We start from the raw sequence: 20419 nt of genomic DNA, 5'->3' as shown, positions 1-20419 counted from the left end.
CATAAAGTCGAATTTTGAGGGGGGAAAATTGGACTTTATATCTCACAATTCTGACTTAATAATTTGCAATTGCAGGTTATAAAGTCAGAATTGCAAGATATAAAATCTCAACTCTGAGAAAAAAAAAGTCACAATTGCGAGATATAATCATGCAATTTAGAATTGTGAGTTTATATTTTGCAATTCTGACTGTAGTTAGAATTTTTTACATGCACCAATAGTAATAAGACTTATATATGTATACTTTAAATATTTAAAATAAAATATTTGTAAAGTTCAATTTGACTTAAACATTTTTCTAAAATATTGTAAAAAAATATTTTATTTTTCTAAAATATTTGATAAAGATAATACAGTAATAAACTGTGATATTTTCTATATTTATATTTAAAATATTTAAAAAGGTGCTAAAACATTTTAAAATGTAAAATTCTATAAGGCTTTTATGAAATATTTTTGGTTGATTTTTTTTTTATTAAATACAATTTTTTAAATAAAAATAATTGATAAAATATATAAACTATTTTGATAAGAAACATTCTAACATTCCATATGTTGGAATATTGTGTTGGGTTGTTGTTGCCAGTGGCAGTCTGGTCGAATGGTAACTCCTCAAGTGTCATACACTAGAGTCAAGTATTTTTGCCTTGGCTGCATAGAATTGCAGATTTCTCTCTGGAGTATTATCCAGTGAAGGAATGATCATTTTTTTCTGTGAGTCATGTCATAACCTCCGTCTCAACATGGAGCCTAGGGCCAGGACACAAGATGGAGAAGCCAAGAGGGTTATATGGACTATTTGGTTTGCCCGTAGCTCATGATTTTCCTGTCACTCAGATTTTGCAAGAGGGATTTGGCACGTCTTGTTCGGCGAGATCGCAAGTAAGAGGAGGGAAAGTAAGAAAGCAAGGACGAGCACTTCATCAATCACACTCTCAGGGGTTGCTGTCTAAAGCTTATTCACGGTATTTACGTTTCGTTTCGGGTCTGTCCGCGTATAGGTTCGGTTTGCGAATGCCTCGAATGCATCTGTTTATTTGGCATTGGCAATCAGACTGACAGCTCTCTGAGGGATTGTGTAACACTGGAACAACTTTTTGAAATACTGTGTCATTGAGTGTTCACAAGGACAGCTATTTTTGTGATCATGAATATGAACTGAGCTTTCTGAAAAGGACGTGCCTCTCTGCCTGGGTATAAACAAATATTTGCTTATTGACCTTATACGACAGAGAAACAAGTGCGCAGCCATCTTTAGGATTGTTTTCTTTAAACTACCATTTTTGCGGTTGCTCTTTAGCATCGCTGTTGAAGAGTAATTAGTGTGTGAAGTGGTTAACGAAAGTTATCATTAGGATTGTAATGTTTAAAGAGGATGTTATAATAAATGTCAGTAGACCTGGAATATTTTAAAACAAGTGGCTCATTCATAAATGTGTAAATAAATACAAATGGAAGACAGAAAACAACAAGTGCACTGCTGAAAAGGGGCCGAGCGACATAAGCTGCATAAAATTTTACTTCTTTTTCTTTGTTACCTCACAAGTCATTCTAGTCAATAAATTTCCAGTCATAAAATTATGGCATTTAATATACTACTCAAATGTATGGAAGCTTGTTTCCACCATAACTGTGATAAATAAAGTCAGAATTGCAAGAAAAAACCTTGCAATTGCGAGAAATAAAGTCAGAATTGCCAGATAAAAACTTGGAATTGCGAAAAATAAACTCAGAATTGCCAGCTAAAAAAATCTGAATTGCGTAAAATAAAGTTTGAATTGCCAGATAAAACCCCGGAATTTATTTAAATTCAATTCCGAGTTTTTATCTTGGAATTGCGAGAAATAAAGTATAAATTGCAGGATAAATCCTTGCAGTTGCGAGAAATAAAGTCAGAATTGCCAGATAAAAACTCGGAATTGCAAGAAATAAAGTCAGAATTGCCAGATATAAACTCGGAATTGCGAGAAATAAAGTCAGAATTGCCAGATAAAACTGGGAATTGCGAGTTATAAAGTCAGAATTGTGAGATAAATCTCGGAATTGTGAGAAATAATGTCTGAATTTCGAGATAAAAACTAGGAATTGCGAGAAATAAAGTCAGAATTGCCAGATAAAAACTCAGAATTGCGAGTTATAAAGTCCGAATTGCAAGAAATAAAGTCCGAATTGCCAGATAAAAAAATCTGAATTGCGTAAAATAAAGTCCGAATTGCCAGATAAAAACCCGTAATTTATTTCAATTCAATTCCGAGTTTTTATCTTGGAATTGCAAGAAATAAAGGCCGAATTGCCAGATAAAAACTCAGAATTGCGTAAAATAAAGTCCGAATTGCCAGATAAAAACCCGGAATTTATTTCAATTCAATTCTGAGTTTTTATCTTGTAATTTACGAGAAATAAAGTCAGAATTGCCAGATAAAAAAATTGTGAGAAATAAAGTCTAAATTGCCAGAAACTCGCGATTGCGAGAAATAAAGTCTAAATTGCAAGATAAAACCTTGCAATTGTGAGTTATAAAGTCCGAATTGCGAGATAAAAACTCGGAATTGCGAGTTATAAAGTCAGAATTGTGAGATAAATCTCGGAATTGCGAGAAATAATGTCTGAGTTGCGAGATAAAAACTAGGAATTGCGAGAAATAAAGTCAGAATTGCCATATAAAAACTCAGAATTGCGAGTTATAAAGTCAGAATTGCAAGAAATAAAGTCTGAATTGCGAGATAAAAACTCTGAATTGCGAGAAATAAAGTCTGAATTGCGAGATTAAAACTCTGAATTGCGAGAAATAAAGTCTGAATTGCGAGATTAAAACTCTGAATTCAATTAAAGTTTTTATCTTGGAATTGTAAGAAATGTAGTCTGAATCATGAGATAAAAACTTAGAATTGCGAGAAATAAAGTCCAATTTTATTTAGTGGTGGAAACGGGCTTCTAAACAAATAATTCCAGATGAAATGTGTAATGTATTACCTATAAATAAGCAAACACTGGGTCTGTGGCGTTTCAAAACATTGCACTCTTTGTTTGAGCATCTCCACCAGAAGCATTCTCTTAACCAATGGAGTGAATTTGGTGTTTGTTGACCAATAGTAGAATTCTGATTATGGACATGTACTGATAACTCATTTCTCTGTTTTTTTTTTTTTTAGTTTATACCTACTTTTACAAGGGAAAGGACTACTGGAAGTTCGATAACCAGAAGTTAACGGTGGAGCCAGGCTACCCAAAGTCAATCCTCAAAGACTGGATGGGCTGCGATCAATCGGAAGTAGAAAAGAACAAGGACCGCCACCTCCCTCACGATGACGTCGACATCATGGTCGCCATTAATGACGTACCCAGCACTGTAAACGCAATCGCTGTGGTCATCCCGTGCATCCTCTCACTGTGCATTCTGGTCCTTGTATATACTATCTTCCAGTTCAAGAACAAAAACGTCCAACAGCATGTGACCTACTACAAACACCCCGTCCAGGAGTGGGTATGACGGACCGGGGGGCGCGATGAACCCCAAACGCGTGAGAACATAAGTGAGGGCTACTATGCTGAGGTTTGACCAGTGCCTGTTTTCAGAACAACCTTGTCCCAAAACGGGAACAAAAGACGAGGAAAGGAAGAGTCCTCCTCCTTCCCACTTGAGATAGAACTTTACAACAAATATTGCAATTTTTTAGCATGAGCCCAACGGACAAAACTTTGAAAAGGTTCTGCCCTGGCCTTATGCTAACCAGGTGAAGTCTTAACGGTCGTGAAACCATCACTCCAGTTTGACCCGAGACCATCATTTTCTCTTCTCCAGGCGAGTTAGAGAAACCACAGATTTGCGAAACGCCAGCAAATCCTTGTTTCGTTGTCAACATAAACTTGTACATGAATTTCAAGTATTATCAAAGAAATCAAACAAGCAAACGACAAAAAAAAGACTTGACTTGAAAACCATGTAGGTAGAAAGGCCATAGAAAAGAATACCAAGGAATTCTTGCAGTCTTTTTTTATTTACGGGGTGAAAGGTTCACCGCTGGCACTCCTTGAAGACTTCAACATGTTTTTATTGGTGGTTAGGAGGCATTTTCAAACAAATTAGCTTCATAACATCAATCTGAATGTTTGTTTTTGCTTTTTTTTTCCTTTCCTCACCTGCCTACCCATTTCCATAGAGTAGGAAGAACGATTTATAATAACTAGGGCAGTCTTAACACCTCCTCCCACTCGCTACTGTACTCTATTACTTTCTTCTTTCGCTGTTCTTATCAACAAAAGAGGATCTCTTTTGATGGCATTAGGTCTTTATAGGAGAGTAATTTTGTGTCATAATAGGCACAATTTGGTTCTGATTTCTTGCAATCTCTGCGTCTTGCTTGTATTAGTCATGTTTCCAACCATCTTGCACGGTGTCCTGTTAGGACCTTACCTTTTCACCAAGTGTGATATTTGAAACACTGGTGCCAGGCAGGAACATGAACAATGAACACATCTGAATACGAAATAGCTTTGTTACCGTTGCCTACAGGAGATGATCTCTCAGCGGTTCATCCGTCCTCTTCGAATGAACGTAATATGCTGTATGTCTTACGTTGAAGTGACTTTCATGTGTTCGGTGTGGATTGTCTAACACTTAGCTCAAAAATGTCTGTCGGGTGCTTTTATTGGTTCGACTGTGCTATTTAACGGTGAAGTGTGTCTGACTGTACCATATTAACACATCTCTTTGTGCTCATCTGCTGTGGGAATGGATCTGACACATTGCACATTGGAAGGAGCGAGATGTAATTGATGTTTTCAGAATTTCAAATGGAACTTTTATGGATTAACCTGACAAGGCATATATATATATATATATATATATATATATATATATATATAAGAAAAGGTTTGTAGCATCTTAATCACAATATTAAGATGGTAGATTTGGCGAGACTCCCTATAAGGCTCACTTCAGTTTATCATTTGATATTGAGGTTTCACTATATTTTTGCCTTAACACATTTAGGTTGCATGTTATTAAAATCCATTTTGGTTTTCTCTGCGGAATGAGCATTTTTAGCTATAAAAGCCATTTTTGGTTTACTCCGCAGAGAATCGTGTACATATTGTATTCACAGTTCAAAGGAGCATGGATCTGCAACAGAAACTACCTGGCATCTACTTTTAGGTTTCTAATGTGTCTCCACCAATGGTTTGAGCATCTATTCAAGCTTTACCATATTTTTACACTGAGCTGGCTTCATTGGCATGGTGTTTGTGACATGATGTCACTTCTGTAGTTGCCATATGTACATCTGACCACTTGGAGATCGTAATTTTGTTAATACATTCAACCAACGTGAATGTTTTCTGAATAGTCCTGAATAGTCTGTTGAAGGTTTTGTGGGCATGAGAATTTTTTTTCTCTAAACTCGTCTTCCAAAGTAACATTTCACCCTTTTTGTGTGTTTGTGTGGTCTTCTTAAAGCTGTTGGGCCTACTTTAAAGGGGATCCATCACGTAACCACTGTTTTGAAGGACAAAATAGAGCAAACTTTCAGTGCAATCGTGCAACTATGAACTTTAATGCTTGTAGCAAAAACAGCTTTTGAGAACTTAATGATTCAACTCACAATTGTGAGAAATAAAGTCAGAATTGCGAGATAAAGTTTTCTTTTAGTATTTTTCTCTCGTTTCTAGTTAAAATATCTAAAAAATTCTTAAATAAAGATGCATTTACTAGATAAGCAAAATTACATAAGGTATTTAGTCTTGTTTCCACGAGGAAAAAAACTTAATTATATGCAGTTTGCTTAAAATATGTACAATTATCTGCTAGCTTTAAAAAGATTACGTATCTTATTTCATTTTGCATAAAAATGCATATTAATTTAAGAATTTTAAGATATTTTGACTAGAAACATGATAAAAATACTAAGATGGACTTTTTTGCAGTGTTTAAACTCAGTTGCAAGAAATAAAGTCATAATTGCGAGGTAAAAACTCGCAATTGCAAGTTATAGTCATAATTGCGTGATATAAACTCACAATTGTGAGAAATAAAGTTGCAAACTCGCAATTCTGACTTTTCTTCTCATAAATGCAAGTTTGTATCTTGCAATTCTGATGTTTTACTCGCAATTGTGATTTATAAAGTCCAATTTTGAGGGTAAAAAGACTGATATGTTCTCATAATTATGAGTTTATAACTCACAATTCAGACTTAACTCGAAATTGTGTGTTATAAAGTCAGATTTGTGAGATATAAACTTCAAGACGTACGGAACGATTTTGGCCTGTTGCATGAACTCGCAATAATTTTTCCCACATGCAAGACTTTACGCTCACCCTTAATGACTTAATAATGGAAAGCTGGTTTTGCCTCAGATTAAAAAAATAAGTTAATTGCAACTTAAATTTCACATTTGTGACTTTATTTCAGACATTTTCAACTTTGTATCTCCTATTAGTGGCTTCATGATTTATATCTTACAATATGATCCCTCAAAATGCTACTTTTGAATTAAATCTCACAATCACTCTTTCTACTCTAAGGCAGAAACAGGCTTCCATAGACTAGTGGCAACTAATTCCATCACAAAAAAGTACTATGTTACCATGAAACGGCGATAGCATCAAGCATATTTGATATGTGCCATGCTACTAAACGATTATCCACATTTGCATGGTACTTCACACCCAGAAGACCACTGTAATACCATTGTACTTTTTGGTTAGAAGAATGCTTGGTGTTACGATGCTCGCTTTTTGACATTGACTACAGAATGTTTTATAACACGGAAAGGTGGAAAGATGTATAATTAGCATGGTGTTTTGATCAGATCAGCTCAATGCAGTAGTACTGTGGAGGGGTTACGTGACTGTACCCCTTTAAGACATTGTGCCTTGTCTTTAAGTCCGCTATGGCACACTGAACACAGCTCATTTACATTGATTTCCACCTCATTTCAACAGTGGATACATGAATACATCCCTTGATATATTATTCAAAGGCTTTACTAAACACGTTACCATTTATTTTTGTTGCCCTCCTTCCCATATAGCATTTGTTTTGGATCTGTTATGTGAGCAGCTTGGTCGTGGGTAGAGAAGTGGCATGAAACTTGAGCAGATTTTACATGTTTGTGCCCACTTGGGAAAGACTCGATGTTATTGTCTCTCAGATAAGCATTTTTATTAGTCAGCTCCGAATCTAGAGCACCTGCTTGCAACAACAAGCAACGTGGCTGTGAAGTGATCTAATGTCTCGGGTACAGGAAGTACCGGGTGGGAGTACTTTTAATGGAACACACTGTGCATCACCAATTGTCTTCCTCAACTTTAAATCTGTCCGATGAGCTGTTGTTGGTGCAAAAGATGGCAGACCACTTGCTTTAATAAGCCTTGGACTGATTTCGACAATGTGGCACAATGGTGTGTTCCATACTTAAGAGGTTTTATGTGTTTATTATGTATGTCTGACATCTTATATAGCAAATGCTCGGAGTGTTAAAGTATATTCTTTATCTATATGAGGGTGGCTTGTGATGGAAGAAAACTCACGTGGCAATGCTGGAGAAGTACTCTAACTAGATTGGGATCAAAATGTTTAAAATTTAGTGGTATTTAGACATGGGCACGTCATGCATCATGATCAGTCATACCTACTCCAGAACTATATGCAAACACAACATTGTTTACTTCCATGCGTTTCTGTACAAAATATTGGCTCGGTTTGGCAAACAAACGTTATGTGGATTGCAAATGCAATCCCAAACATCTGTAATGCCATCTGGATTCTCCAGAAAATCAGTCTACTTACAGTCTTACAAAAAATGCATGATGCGACCATTATTTTTTCTTTAAATCTGCACTATTATCACTTAAAGATTTGTTTGTTAAAAAAAACAGCACCATGCCATTTCATAAGGAATTTTGAAGCTAGCAGAGCATTGCGCAAGCCAGTATTATGTGTATATATTAACACACTGAACATTCAGCAGTGTCTGAGGTGAAATGTTTATCAGAACTAAAGTGTATTTATCAAAGGTGGATATCTTTAGAAATGTTTGTCGTAGGGTCAAGTGAAAGGTTTGTAACGATAGAGGCTTATCATATGAAAAGCTATTTATTTATCATTAATGGAGACATAAGGGTATTCTACACAGTTTAATTTGAAATCAAGGTGAAGCCATGCCTATAACCACATTAGTTGCACAGAAAATAAATAAATAAATAAAAAAACTACAGAACTGTACAGGGAGATACGTAACTAGGAATTCTCTGGTAATTTGCCTCTTTTTAATGGGTATGATCGTGGCTTTGGACAACAGTCACTTTTAACCCGAGCTGCTGTTGCCTTTTGTTTTTTATGGTCCTTTTATGAGACTAACAATAGGACAAACATATCAGAGGTAGTCGAGGAACCAACTGTATTTACGCTTTTTAATTACAGAGGGTTAATTTTAATGGAGATTTTATCTGAGATAGCTTTAAAGACTTTTGGTTTGCTTTTTATTATTACTATTTTTTTTTTTTTTTCTTGACTGACCGTGGGGGGAATTTCCACTGTATTCGTGTATATAACTGGTTCTTTTTTCCCTTTGACCAGAATTGAACTCTGCGGTTTAAATAAATTCAGACTCTGTCCTTGGAATTTTGATATTTTCTGATTTACAGGTCAAATGTCGCTGTCTGCTCAGCCTCGTCCAGGTTTTAATGGTCATGTAAATACAAAGATTTACTGAAAACTTTTCAGACCTTTTGTATTTTTCTTTCACTCTAACGGTAGCCTATGAGTTCACATTGTCATGCATAATGTCGATTATTAAGAATGAGAGTGATCTTGACGGATTGATTTACTAATAGGTATGATTTAAGTTTTATTTCTTAAATCCTGTTTTTAATTCTATAAACGACGAGTCGTTTTTATTTGGGTTTTCAGTCTACAGTTTTACACTGTGTATCTAATATCACCATGTTCAAAGAAATGTCAATAAAATAAAACTACAGAAATGCCAAGTGTTTGATGCTTTCTGGGTGGATATTGTACAATATGTACAGTAGCACGGGTATATTTGTAGCAATAGCCAAAAATACATTGCATGGGTCAAAATTATTGTTTTTTTCTTTTATGCCAAAAATCATTAGAATATTAAGATCATGTTCCATTTAGTAAATTTCCTACCGTGAATATATCTGAATTTAGTAATATGCATTGCTAAAAACTTCATTTGGACAACTTTAAAGGCAATTTTCTCAATATTTAGATTTTTTTCTCAGATTGCAGATTTTCAAATAGTTGTATCTCGGCCAAATATTGTCCTTACCTAACAGACCATACATCAATGGAATGCTTATTCAGCTTTCAGATTATATATAAATCTCAATTTCAAAAAATGGACCCTTATGACTGGTTTTGTGGTCCAGGGTCATATATACAAAATGATGATATATCATTTATATAATACATGCTTTTAATATCATGCAATCAATACATAAGTGCACAGCTGTTGAGCAGAACAGATTGTTTTTGTAAATACAAACGTCACAAAGTGCTCTTAATGCCATAAATTGCATCAAACCCTTTTAAGCAGCATTGCAACTCCAGCACATCCGTGTCTTCTGTTGTCCCGAACTGAATTTGGCACTCATTCTTGGACGAAGCGTCCAGTTTAGTCAGTTCTTTCATTGTCTCTGGTTTTTAATACCAGTTAGTGCAGGATATCATGAAGCTCATGTCGTCTACCTTTCGGGTGCCTATTCGACACTGGGGCAGATCAGTGTCTGGATCCAGAACGTCCCGGGGCTCAGGACCGGTATCAGTTTGGACACTGGATGAAGATACTTCACCTTGCAATGGCAGATTGCCTGGATCCCTCTGCCGTTGGTCAACAGCCGAACTGGTACTTTGATCGGACCCCATTTCTTTAATAAAAAATTAATAGACTTAGATTAGATTTGTTTTGCATTCACACTTGCAAAAATATATTTTAGTGTTTATTTTTGGATAAAAGCGTCTGCCACAAAACCAGTCATAAGTCGCACAGGTGTATTTTTAACAATAGGCAACAATACATTGTATGAGTCAAAATTATAGAATTTTCTTTTATGCCAAAAATCATTAGGATATTAAGTAAAGATCATGTTCCATGAAGATATTTAGTAAATTTCCTACTGCAAATATATCATAATTTTTTAATTAGTAATAGAACTTCATCTGGACAACTTTAAAGGCGATTTTCTTATTATTTTGATTTTTTGCACACTCAGATTTGGATTTTAAATTGTTGTATCTCAATATTTTTTCAGCTTTCAGATAATGTATTAATCTCAGTTTCAAAAAACTGACCCTTATGATTGGTTTTGTAGTCAAGGGTCACATTATTTACTTGCAAATGCATTGTAGTCAATATAAACTAGTAAGTTACCGCTTCTGGTTGTATTCTACAGTATTAGCCTTCTACAAAAAAGTACCATAGTACTCCAAGGTACTTAATATCACTGTGGATGAACAACCATGGTATAAACATGTCTCAGGTAACATTTCGGAATTCCTTATATGTTTATATCTCACAAAACTGTAACTCGAAACAGAGACATCATTATCTCTAACAGGACAGCAATGTACTGAGGACATTGCAAAAACCTACAAGCACTTAGGGAGCGTTTGTCAGCGTGACTGGGACAAAAACAGATCAATAGTGCGTTAACGAGCCGAGGCACGGCAAGACTTTACCCCACGCCGACTCCAGCCCCCGGAATCTTGCGTTTTCACAGCTCCGATTAGCTTGCGATGTTTCCAGGCAGAAAACTCAGGATGGACGTCGAGGGTCACGGGCACGCGCTGCTGCAGTGACGTTTCGCAGGTGGCCAGCTAATCGAAGTGTCAACAAAAACGACGTCACGCCGAAACTCGGTCGTGATTGGCCCACAAATCCATAGTGCCAGGAGAGGTGTGTCCTGTTGCTACGCAGGTTTGTGGCGGATTGACAAAAACATGTGGGAACGTGGCTCGCCAGTCTCTGCCACTTTAGACAACAACAGGTTATAGAAATGTAAATGTGCTGGTTTTAGAAAAAGATAACAGAATATATATTTAATTAATGTTTTATTATGCTATTAAATGGAAAAAGGTGCAGCAAAAGTGAAAATTATCACATGTAAATAATTTTTTTCATTAATAATTTTTTTATCTTATGTTGTACAGTGCTATTTTAAAATGATTATAAAGCACTTTAAACAAAAGTACACATATTGAGCTACAACATAATACGCCAGTCAAAAACTTTTGAACAGTATTTATTTGATCCAAAACACAGCAAAAGCAGTAAGGTTTTACTATTTACTATTTAACTGCTTTCTATTTTCATATATTTTAAAATGTAATTTATTCCTGTGATCAAAGCTAAATTTTCAGCATCTTTACTCCAGTCTTCAGTGTCACATGATTTGTCAGAAATCATTCTAAAATGATTTGCTGTTTAAGAAACATTTTATTAATTTTATTTATCAATCATTAAAACAGTTAAGTAAATTTTCCTGGAAGATCCAAAGATCAGCTTTATTGTGGAAAGAAATGATACAAATTAATACTTTTATTTAGCAAGGATGCTTTAAATTAATCAAAAGTGATTATAAAGACATTTATAATGTTACAAAAGATTTCTAATTCAGATAAATTGTGTTCTTTTGAACTTCCTTATCATCTAAGAATCCTGAAAACAATCAGAAAACAATCTACTCAGCTGTTTTCAACATAATAATAATAAATAATGTTTTTTGAGCAGCAAATCAGAATATTAGAATGATATCTGAAGGATATCATGTGACTGGAGTAATGATGCTAAAAAATCAGCTTTGAAATCACAGGAATTAAATAGTGAAAATATTTCAAAATGATACTGCTTTTGCTGTACTTTGGATCAAATAAATGTAGGCTTGGTGAGCAGAATAGACTTCTTTAATAAACATGAAAAATCTTACTGTTCAAAAACTTTTGACTGGTAGTGTATGTATCAGTACACTAACAATTTACAATTCAAAAAGTCTCGTGTTTATGATTGTTATCTGTTTTTATTAATTTTATTATTTTCTTTTTGTTTGCTGTTTAATAGAATTATATATTATTTCTTATATATTATTTTTTAGAATTTTTATTATTTACTATTTTATTACTTTCAAAGTTTTTTGTATTTTGTCTAAATATTCGACTCAACTTGATGATATTTAAGAATCAAAACAAAGGCAGCAGTTTTATCCATGACAACATGGGCTAACGTATTACGTCCCGTACGTCCGCGTTGACGTCAGCACGTCGAGGAAGTGAAGTGAACACGTGGTTTACGGCAGTCCACGCTTCTCCATAGAGTGCCACTCGGTAAATATAAGATTATTGTTGTAATTACCATGAATTTTACAATAATGGTACTACTTTTAGGATGTAATATGTATTGTTAACCCGCGTTGTCATTTTAGAACACGGAATTGATAGCGTTTAATGAATAGAGAAGTTGAAATAACTTCATTTAGCCGGCTGCTAACTAACGTTACATTGACTAGTACTGTATAAATGAAAGTTATTGAACGAGTTTAACCCTCGGGCTTGGTTGAGAATTACTATATTTAATCATGGTGCCCTAGAGTCCCATATGTTTCAAAACAATAGTTCAGAAGTACATTTTCTCTAACCTAATTAACGCAAGGTACAAAGATGTGATTTAATCTTAAAATAACACTAACGTTATATACTGTTTAGAAACATGATTGTTAGCGTTTATAAGACTTTTCTATTGAAATATGAATGTTTATGTTTCTGTTTAGAATTAAAACCAGGTTCTAGAGAAATACAATGAAATTGTACTAACTTACCAGAGCATAGTTTTATACACGTGTGTGTGTATGTATGTATATACAGTGTATATATATATATATGTATATATGTATGTATGTATGTATAATGTTACTAATGTTTGTTTTTTAATTGTCATGTTCTTTAATATCTTCCCTTTTTTTTCCTTGTTAAATGAATGTTGCTTGTTTTCAGTTTCAGACAGTTTTGATCAGTTGAATAGCAGAAAAATGGCAGTCCGTGCGTCTTTTGAAAAGAATAATGAAATTGGATGCTTTGCCAAGCTCACAAACACATACTGCTTGGTAGCTATTGGCGGTTCAGAAAACTTTTACAGGTGAGTCATAAATGAGATCACTGAAAAAAAATAAATAAAAAAAAAATATATATATATACACACATACAGTATAGTAGGATATACTGTTCTGATTGTGATGAATACCTGTTTTTCCACACAGTGTCTTTGAAGGTGAGCTGTCAGAAACAATGCCTGTCGTTCATGCCTCTATAGCAGGATGTCGAATCATTGGCAGAATGTGTGTGGGTAAGAAAATGTATCCAGTCCAATTAATTTGACAATGTTTTGATTAATTAACATAATTTTTGTACTTACTACACATTGATTAAAATGCAGACTTTTAATATATAGAAATTGACCTTTTGAAATATCAAGCTACGTCACATTAGGGTCACATTAGGTCTTATGTTTTTATCTCCTCATATGTGATGCATAATAGATATTGTGTGTCTGTCTGGGGATGCTCTTCTGCAGGAAATCGTCACGGTCTCTTGGTGCCGAACAACACGACAGATCAAGAGTTACAGCACATTAGAAACTCCCTGCCAGATTCAGTCCGGATTCAGAGAGTAGAAGAGCGTCTTTCTGCGCTGGGGAATGTCATCTCTTGTAACGACTATGTGGCTCTAGTTCATCCTGATCTTGACCGAGTAAGAACAACCCTAATGGAAGACTGAAATCAGGGCTTTCTTTCTCTCTATTATTGCTCTCTAAAAAGCCTGAAAGATGAATGAACCCATTAGGAAGTTTAAAGGTTACTTTCCAAAGCTCATGTTTTTCTGTATTAAATTCATGGAAACTAAATTTATTGTTCAAAGGAAACTGAAGAGATTCTTGCAGACACTCTTAAGGTGGAAGTGTTCAGGCAGACGATTGCGGAGCAGGTGCTTGTGGGTAGTTACTGCGCCTTCAGTAATCAGGGAGGCCTCGTCCACCCCAAAACCTCCATAGAAGATCAAGATGAGCTCTCATCACTCCTGCAAGTACCTTTAGTGGTGAGTGACTGCTTTCTAATATCTGACAATCACTTCATTTGGACTTTCTACTGTACATCGTATTTTATATTCAAAACATGATCAGTTGAAGTCAAAAGTTTGCATACACCTTGCAGAATCTGCAACTATTATAAAAGGTTTAAACACTCACTGATGCTTCAGAAGGGAAAACAATGCATTAAGAGAAAACTTTTGAACAGAATGAAAATGTGTAAATTTTTCTTATTTTACCCTGATCTTCAAATTCCAAAAGTTTTCACCCCTGGCTCTTAGTGCATCGTGTTTCCTTCTGAAGCATGAGTGAGCGTTTGAACTTTCCGTAATAAATGCATACGAGTCCCTCAGTTGTCCTCAGTGTGAAGATGGATCTCAAAATTAGGCAGTCATTGTTGGAAAGGGTTCAAATACACAAAAATGCTAAAAAAAAAATCAAAGAATTTGTTGGATCTGAAAGATTTTTCTGAAGAACAGTGGCCAGTTTAACTAAAAAAAAACAGCTGTGGATCATTCAGGGAACAACACAGTATCAAGTGTATGTAAACTTTTGAACAGGGTCATTTATATAAATTCAAATATTTTCTCTTGTGGACTATATGGAAACGTCTTTTATGTGAAATCTTATTCAGGTCAGTGCTAAATAAAAACACAACATGCATTTTTTATGATCCCTCTTTGGTAAAATTATTAACATTTTGCAGATTCTGCAAGGTGTGTGTAAACTTTTGACTCCAACATATACTGTTCAAATGTATAGATCAGGGGTCCCCAAACTTTTTTTCTGAGAGGGCCACATAATTTTCTTTTCTTTAATGGGGGGCTGGGTCGGTTTATAAAAGAAAATACCATGGTCCGGACTGACTAGTAGTAGTATTATTATTTTATTATGATTTTACCTGTATTTATTATACCTTTTAATGCTAGAATAGTTTATTTTGTTATGCACCACACAGACAACTGATCATTTCTTTTCAAAAGATATACAGGTGCATCTCAATAAATTAGAATGTCATGGAAAAGTTCATTTATTTCAGTAATTCAACTCAAATTGTGAAACTTGTGTATTAAATACTTAATACTTAATAATTTGGCTCACATTAAACAAAAACCCACCAATTCACTCTCAACAAATTAGAATATGGTAACATGCTAATAAGATTATCAACTCAAAACCCCTTTACAGTCTCTTGAGCCGTCAAAATGGTCTCTCAGTCTGGTTCACTAGGCTACACAATCATGGGGAAGACTGCTGATCTGACAGTTGTCCAGAAGACTATCATTGACACCCTTCACAAGGATGGTAAGCCACAAATGTTCTAGGGATGGGCATTTCTGAACATATTTCATTTCGAGTAATCCACAGGTTTGGCAAAGAGTACTCGATTAATTGGGGGTGGAGTTTAAGCAAGGGGCGGGGCGTTTGCATCACAGTATACAGTAAACATTTAAAAGAAATAACAGCATGAGGTGAAGCTGAAGCGCTTTTTCTACATGACGCATTGTATATAAAATTAATCACATAGCCTAGATGCATAAATATGTAAATGTTATATTAACACATTGTATTTATCTACACAAAATGCATGTGAGCTTGAACTACGTGCCAATCATAAAGTAGTGTATGTGCTTCTCCCGTTACTTTAAAACAACGGCAACTGAAGCCCTGCGAGCTTTAGAAGCCATTTTCGCTCTGTGCTCTGGTCTTGTCACTAGACCGTAACTTCTCACAGCCGTAACCAATCAAATATCTGACTACCGCCCAAATACCAGCATAACCAATCAGAAAGAATGAAAGTAGTTTAAATTTAAATGCATTTTTAGAGCCAATCGATCGTCATTTTCATGCTCGATCGTCGCTGATGGGTTCGATTAATCGAGTACTCATGCACATCACTAAAATGTTCATTGCCAAAGAAGCTGGCTGTTCACAGAGTGCTGTATCCAAGCATGTTAACAGAAAGTTGAGTGGAAGGAAAAAGTGTAGAAGAAAAAGATGCACAACCAACCGAGAGAACCGCAGCCTTGAGAGGCTTGTCAAGCAAAATCGATTCAAGAATCCACTGTGTTTTTGAATCACACATCAAACTCTGCCTTTTATAATCAAATACCGATATAAGTAAAACATATATTTAAAATTTTTCATTTTCATTTTTCAGGCATTGTTCAGAGGGCCGGTCCAAATGTGGGGGCGGGCCGCATTCGGCCCACGGGCCTTAGTTTGGGGACCCCTGGTATAGATGATAGTACTAATTGTTTCAAAGAAATAGTACTTTTATTCAGCAAGGATGCATTTAATTGATCAAAATTAAGTGTAATAATTTATAAAAGATTTCTATTTCAAATAAATGCTTCTCTTTAGAATTTTCTATTCATCTAAAAATCCTGAATAAATGTATCATGGTCTCTACAAAGATATTAAGTCTTTAGTATTGATAATAAGAAATGTTTTTTGAGCAATAATAATAATTTCTGAAGGATCATGTGACCCTGAAGACTGGAGTTATGATGCTGAAAATTCAGTTTTGATCGTTGTCTCTCCAAAGTCTGGAACGGTGAATCGTGGTAGTGAAGTGATCGCTGCTGGTATGGTGGTGAACGACTGGTGTGCCTTCTGTGGGCTAGACACCACGAGCACTGAGCTGTCCGTCATTGAGAGCGTCTTCAGACTGAGTGAAACGCAACCCAGCGCCATTGCAACTACAATGAGAGACTCGCTCATCGACAGGTATGTAATGGAAACATCACGCATCTGGAGAAATACATATATTTGATCTATTATTTCAAAGTCAACTAAACCTCATGTCTTCTTTTCCAGTCTCACATAAAACGGAAATGGTTTTGAAGTCTTTGGATATTTGTGGGAAGATGCCTAAATGGACCTGGAAGTCGATATTAGATGGTTTGAAGGTTGATTTTGTCTCCCTTCAGGGAGAAGAGCACTCTTGCCTTCATATTATGAGAAAATGTGTTGTTGTCATTATATAATATTCATGTATGGACTGCTTGTCACATTGTCTTTTTGCAAAATACTAAGACAAATAATGTTGGTGAGCTGTTTTTATCTCTAGAAATCACTTAATCAAATACAACCACATGTTCTTTAAATGGTTGCAAATGTAGTTTGTTTGCTTGCACGAAGCAGCATCAATAAAGCTGTGTATGATCAACAGACTGGTTTGTTAAATAAAAATCACAAATTTTCACATAAGATGGTCTTAGTGCAGTTTGAATATCAATAAAGGCTTTTTGACAACATTGACGCCATAACTGTTTTATTGACAGCTGTGAATAGGAGACGATACATTCAGAAATGTGGCAGTATGAATAGTGCGGTTCAGCTGGACATAGTCATCTTTAGCATGGTTTGGTTCTTTGGTATTTACCAAATTTGCACATAAACACATTACAGCATGTTTAATGTAGGATATAAAAATTGTGGAAATACAAGTGGAACATGCACACAGTGATAGAAAACAAATGAAATGCAACAAAATGTGAACTCAAACTAGTAAAGTAAAACCTATGACAAGGAAAAATACTGTACACTGCTGTTCAAAAATTTAGGGTCTGTTTAATTTTGTTTTCTTACTCTAATCAAGGTAGCATTTATTTAATCAAAATACCGTAAACAGATTTAATGATTCTTCAATGAATAGAAAGTGCAAAAGAACAGCATTTATTTGAAACACAAAGTTGTCTAACATTATCAACGTCTTTGATCAATTTAATCGGTCCATACCGAAAAGTATTAATTAGAAAAATGTTGTTGACCCCAAAATTTTGAATGGTACTTTGTGTATAGATGAAGCAATATTATAAACATGCAAACATGAACAATACTTGGCAAAAGACGTTTATGTTCGGTCTAGATCTTGTACAGGGTTCCCATCCTTTTAGCAAATTAATTTCCATGACAGTTTCAATTTGCTGTTGTTTCAAGATTTTCACAAGTATGGGGAACCCTATGCATAGACCGGCAACAATGACCGCAAATAAAAATGACCACAAAACTAGTTTTAAGGCCTTAAATTTAACACATTGCAACATAAAAGCTTTGGCTAAAAATATGCTAGTTTCTAGATATTTGGCATCACATGGACTGCAGAAGCTACATAAGCCACATCGATGTGTAAATATCAGCTATTTGTCCAAATGCAACACTATGATTGTAAAGTTCTGCAGTGATAACAGCACATGATGTATAGACTGTCTGAATATAAACTTTTATATTTTTGGTGCACAAAGTTGTGTCAATTATAATCCTTCAAAAATGTGTACATTGTTTCCTCTGACTTTAAATAAAAAGAAGATAAAACCCATTTTAAAACACCCTTTTCCTTCTCAGTTTAAACACAAATGCAACGTCCTGCAACCTGCACAGGAAGACGAGACTCTTTCCGGACACCTGCTCAACACTGATTTCTGTAAATACGTACGGTTAACATTCAGTCATCTGATACTGACTTATAGATATCACCAATTATATATATCAGTTCTGATAGAATACTCTAAACTTGATTTGTCAATGCAGCAATATTTTCAAATCACGATTCATATTCATCGTATCTCATCTGTTGATAAATAAACAGATTGAGGAAAGGAATATGTGTTTGCAAATTTGAACAAGGTGAAAAAACAGGGAACGGAAGCATTGGCAGCGATACATGGCAGCAAAGTTAACCTGATGAACTTCAGGAAGAGGTTTAAGGTTGGCTGTGAAGTGATCAGGTCAAGAAGGTCTAGTTCTGCTCCTCTTTTAGATCAAACCTGACAGAGAAAGAAAAACAATTTAAGGAACAGTACATGCAAAACGAAAAATTCTGTCATTGAAGAAGTTAAAAAGATATCAGAACAAAATTAATAATAATTATACACAACACAACAATTCCATAGGAAATTGTTGCTTGGAGAAAATATGTGACCCTGGACCACATAACCAGTCATAAGGGTTAAAATTTAAAAAGATAAAATCAGCTTTCCATTGATATATGGTTTGTTAGGTTAGGATTGGACAATATTTGGCAGAGATACAACTAATTAAATATCTGGAATCTGAGGGTGCGAAAAAACCTAAATAATGAAAAAATCACCTTTAAAGTTAAATTAAGTTAAAAAAACGAAATAATGAAAAAAATCACCTTTAAAGTTAAATTAAGTTCTTAGCAATGCATATTACTAATCAAAAATTAAGTACTGATATATTCATGGTAGGAAATTTACAAAATATCTTCATAGAACATGATTTTGACTTATACAATGTGTTTTTGGCTATTGTTACGAATATACCCATGCTACTTAAGACTGGTTTTGTGGTTCAGGGTCACATACGTGTTTGTTTGTGTATTAAAAGAATCAAAACTCACCATTCTGTGACTCCAGAGACTAAGTCAACATGTCCCAGGTCTATCTGCATCTACAAAAATGAATCAATAATACATTAAACATTAAAATATTTATAAAATTATATATTATTATTAAATTAAATAATACATTACTGTAAAAAATTAAATGTACATAATATAAAACTATACATATTATTAAAAAAAATATATAAATATTTTATTATACTATATAAATAAATTAAATATAAAAATATTTAATTGTATTATTTATTAAAATATTTTAGGAATTTAATTAATATGGTACATATAAGTTACAAATTGAAAATAAAATAAATGTAAATAAAATTATACAAGAAAAAAAAAAAATATATATATATATATATATATGTATGTGTGTGTGTGTGTGTGTGTGTGTGTGTGTGTGACATTTAATACAAATCAAATGCTGTAGAAAAATACTAAATACTATAAAATTAAAATATTTCTGAAATTTAATACAAATAAAATGATATATTATATTTTTATTTATTTATTTATATAAATACAATCATATTATAAAAATAATAAATACAATGAAAATAAGTATAAACATTCAAATATTCTGGAAATTTAATACAAATAAAATGATATATGTTTTTGACACATTTATATCAAATAAATTGATAAATAAATAAAATTCATGGGACATATTTTTGGTGTTGTTGTTCAGTAAAAATATCTAAAATATATATTTAAAAAAAAATCTAGTGCACTTAAAGTTTTACATTTAGTTAAATTTATATTTAAAACTAAAAATTCTAAAAAAGTAACTCAAAATTCTCTGAAAACAAGTCTTATTATCTTACACAATTTTGTGCACATATATTTTAGTATTAGTATGTCTAGATATTTTAAATGCACAAGGGGGAAAAAACAAGTTTTATTTTTTAGTATATTCCTGTACAGCTGAAGTGAGCCCAGGCAGACTGAC

General features: G+C 34.1%; 3 protein-coding genes across 3 annotated transcripts in view; 2 read left to right on the top strand and 1 right to left on the bottom strand.

Moving 5' to 3' along the window:
- The window catches only part of mmp24 (matrix metallopeptidase 24), a 49611-nt gene extending 43429 nt beyond the window's left edge, over positions 1–6182 (top strand). Inside the window, exon 9 of the mRNA XM_073851363.1 lies at positions 3153–6182. Within this exon, the coding sequence (XP_073707464.1) occupies positions 3153–3490 (338 nt within the window). The 3' untranslated portion in view covers positions 3491–6182. The remainder of the gene's footprint in view (positions 1–3152) is intronic.
- Positions 6183–12222: 6040 nt separating this feature from the next.
- eif6 (eukaryotic translation initiation factor 6) lies at positions 12223–17274 on the top strand. The gene is made up of 7 exons (XM_073852510.1): positions 12223–12346; positions 13013–13154; positions 13276–13361; positions 13590–13765; positions 13934–14110; positions 16651–16832; positions 16923–17274. Exons 2-7 carry the CDS (start codon positions 13048–13050, stop codon positions 16930–16932), a joined length of 738 nt encoding a protein of 245 aa, XP_073708611.1. The 5' UTR covers positions 12223–12346; positions 13013–13047; the 3' UTR covers positions 16933–17274.
- An 88-nt stretch (positions 17275–17362) lies between these two features.
- esyt1b (extended synaptotagmin-like protein 1b) overlaps positions 17363–20419 on the bottom strand; it is a 44967-nt gene continuing 41910 nt past the window's right edge. The window contains exons 51-52 of the mRNA XM_073852591.1: positions 19471–19520; positions 17363–18874 (exon numbers count right to left, since the gene is read on the bottom strand). Coding sequence (XP_073708692.1) covers positions 18847–18874; positions 19471–19520 — 78 coding nt within the window. The 3' untranslated portion in view covers positions 17363–18846. The remainder of the gene's footprint in view (positions 18875–19470; positions 19521–20419) is intronic.

The sequence above is a fragment of the Garra rufa genome, chromosome 12 (assembly GCF_049309525.1).
Source record: "Garra rufa chromosome 12, GarRuf1.0, whole genome shotgun sequence".
NCBI lineage: Eukaryota > Metazoa > Chordata > Actinopteri > Cypriniformes > Cyprinidae > Garra > Garra rufa.
This window is presented reverse-complemented; position numbering and strand designations above follow the sequence as displayed.

Bases quoted from the DNA above. Each gene is read 5' to 3' on its own strand.
- eif6 (XM_073852510.1), top strand. From the start codon at position 13,048: ATGGCAGTCCGTGCGTCTTTTGAAAAGAATAATGAAATTGGATGCTTT. The intron at 13,362-13,589 runs GTAAGAAAATGT...GCTCTTCTGCAG, and splicing joins CATTGGCAGAATGTGTGTGG to GAAATCGTCACGGTCTCTTG. The intron at 13,766-13,933 runs GTAAGAACAACC...TATTGTTCAAAG, and splicing joins TTCATCCTGATCTTGACCGA to GAAACTGAAGAGATTCTTGC.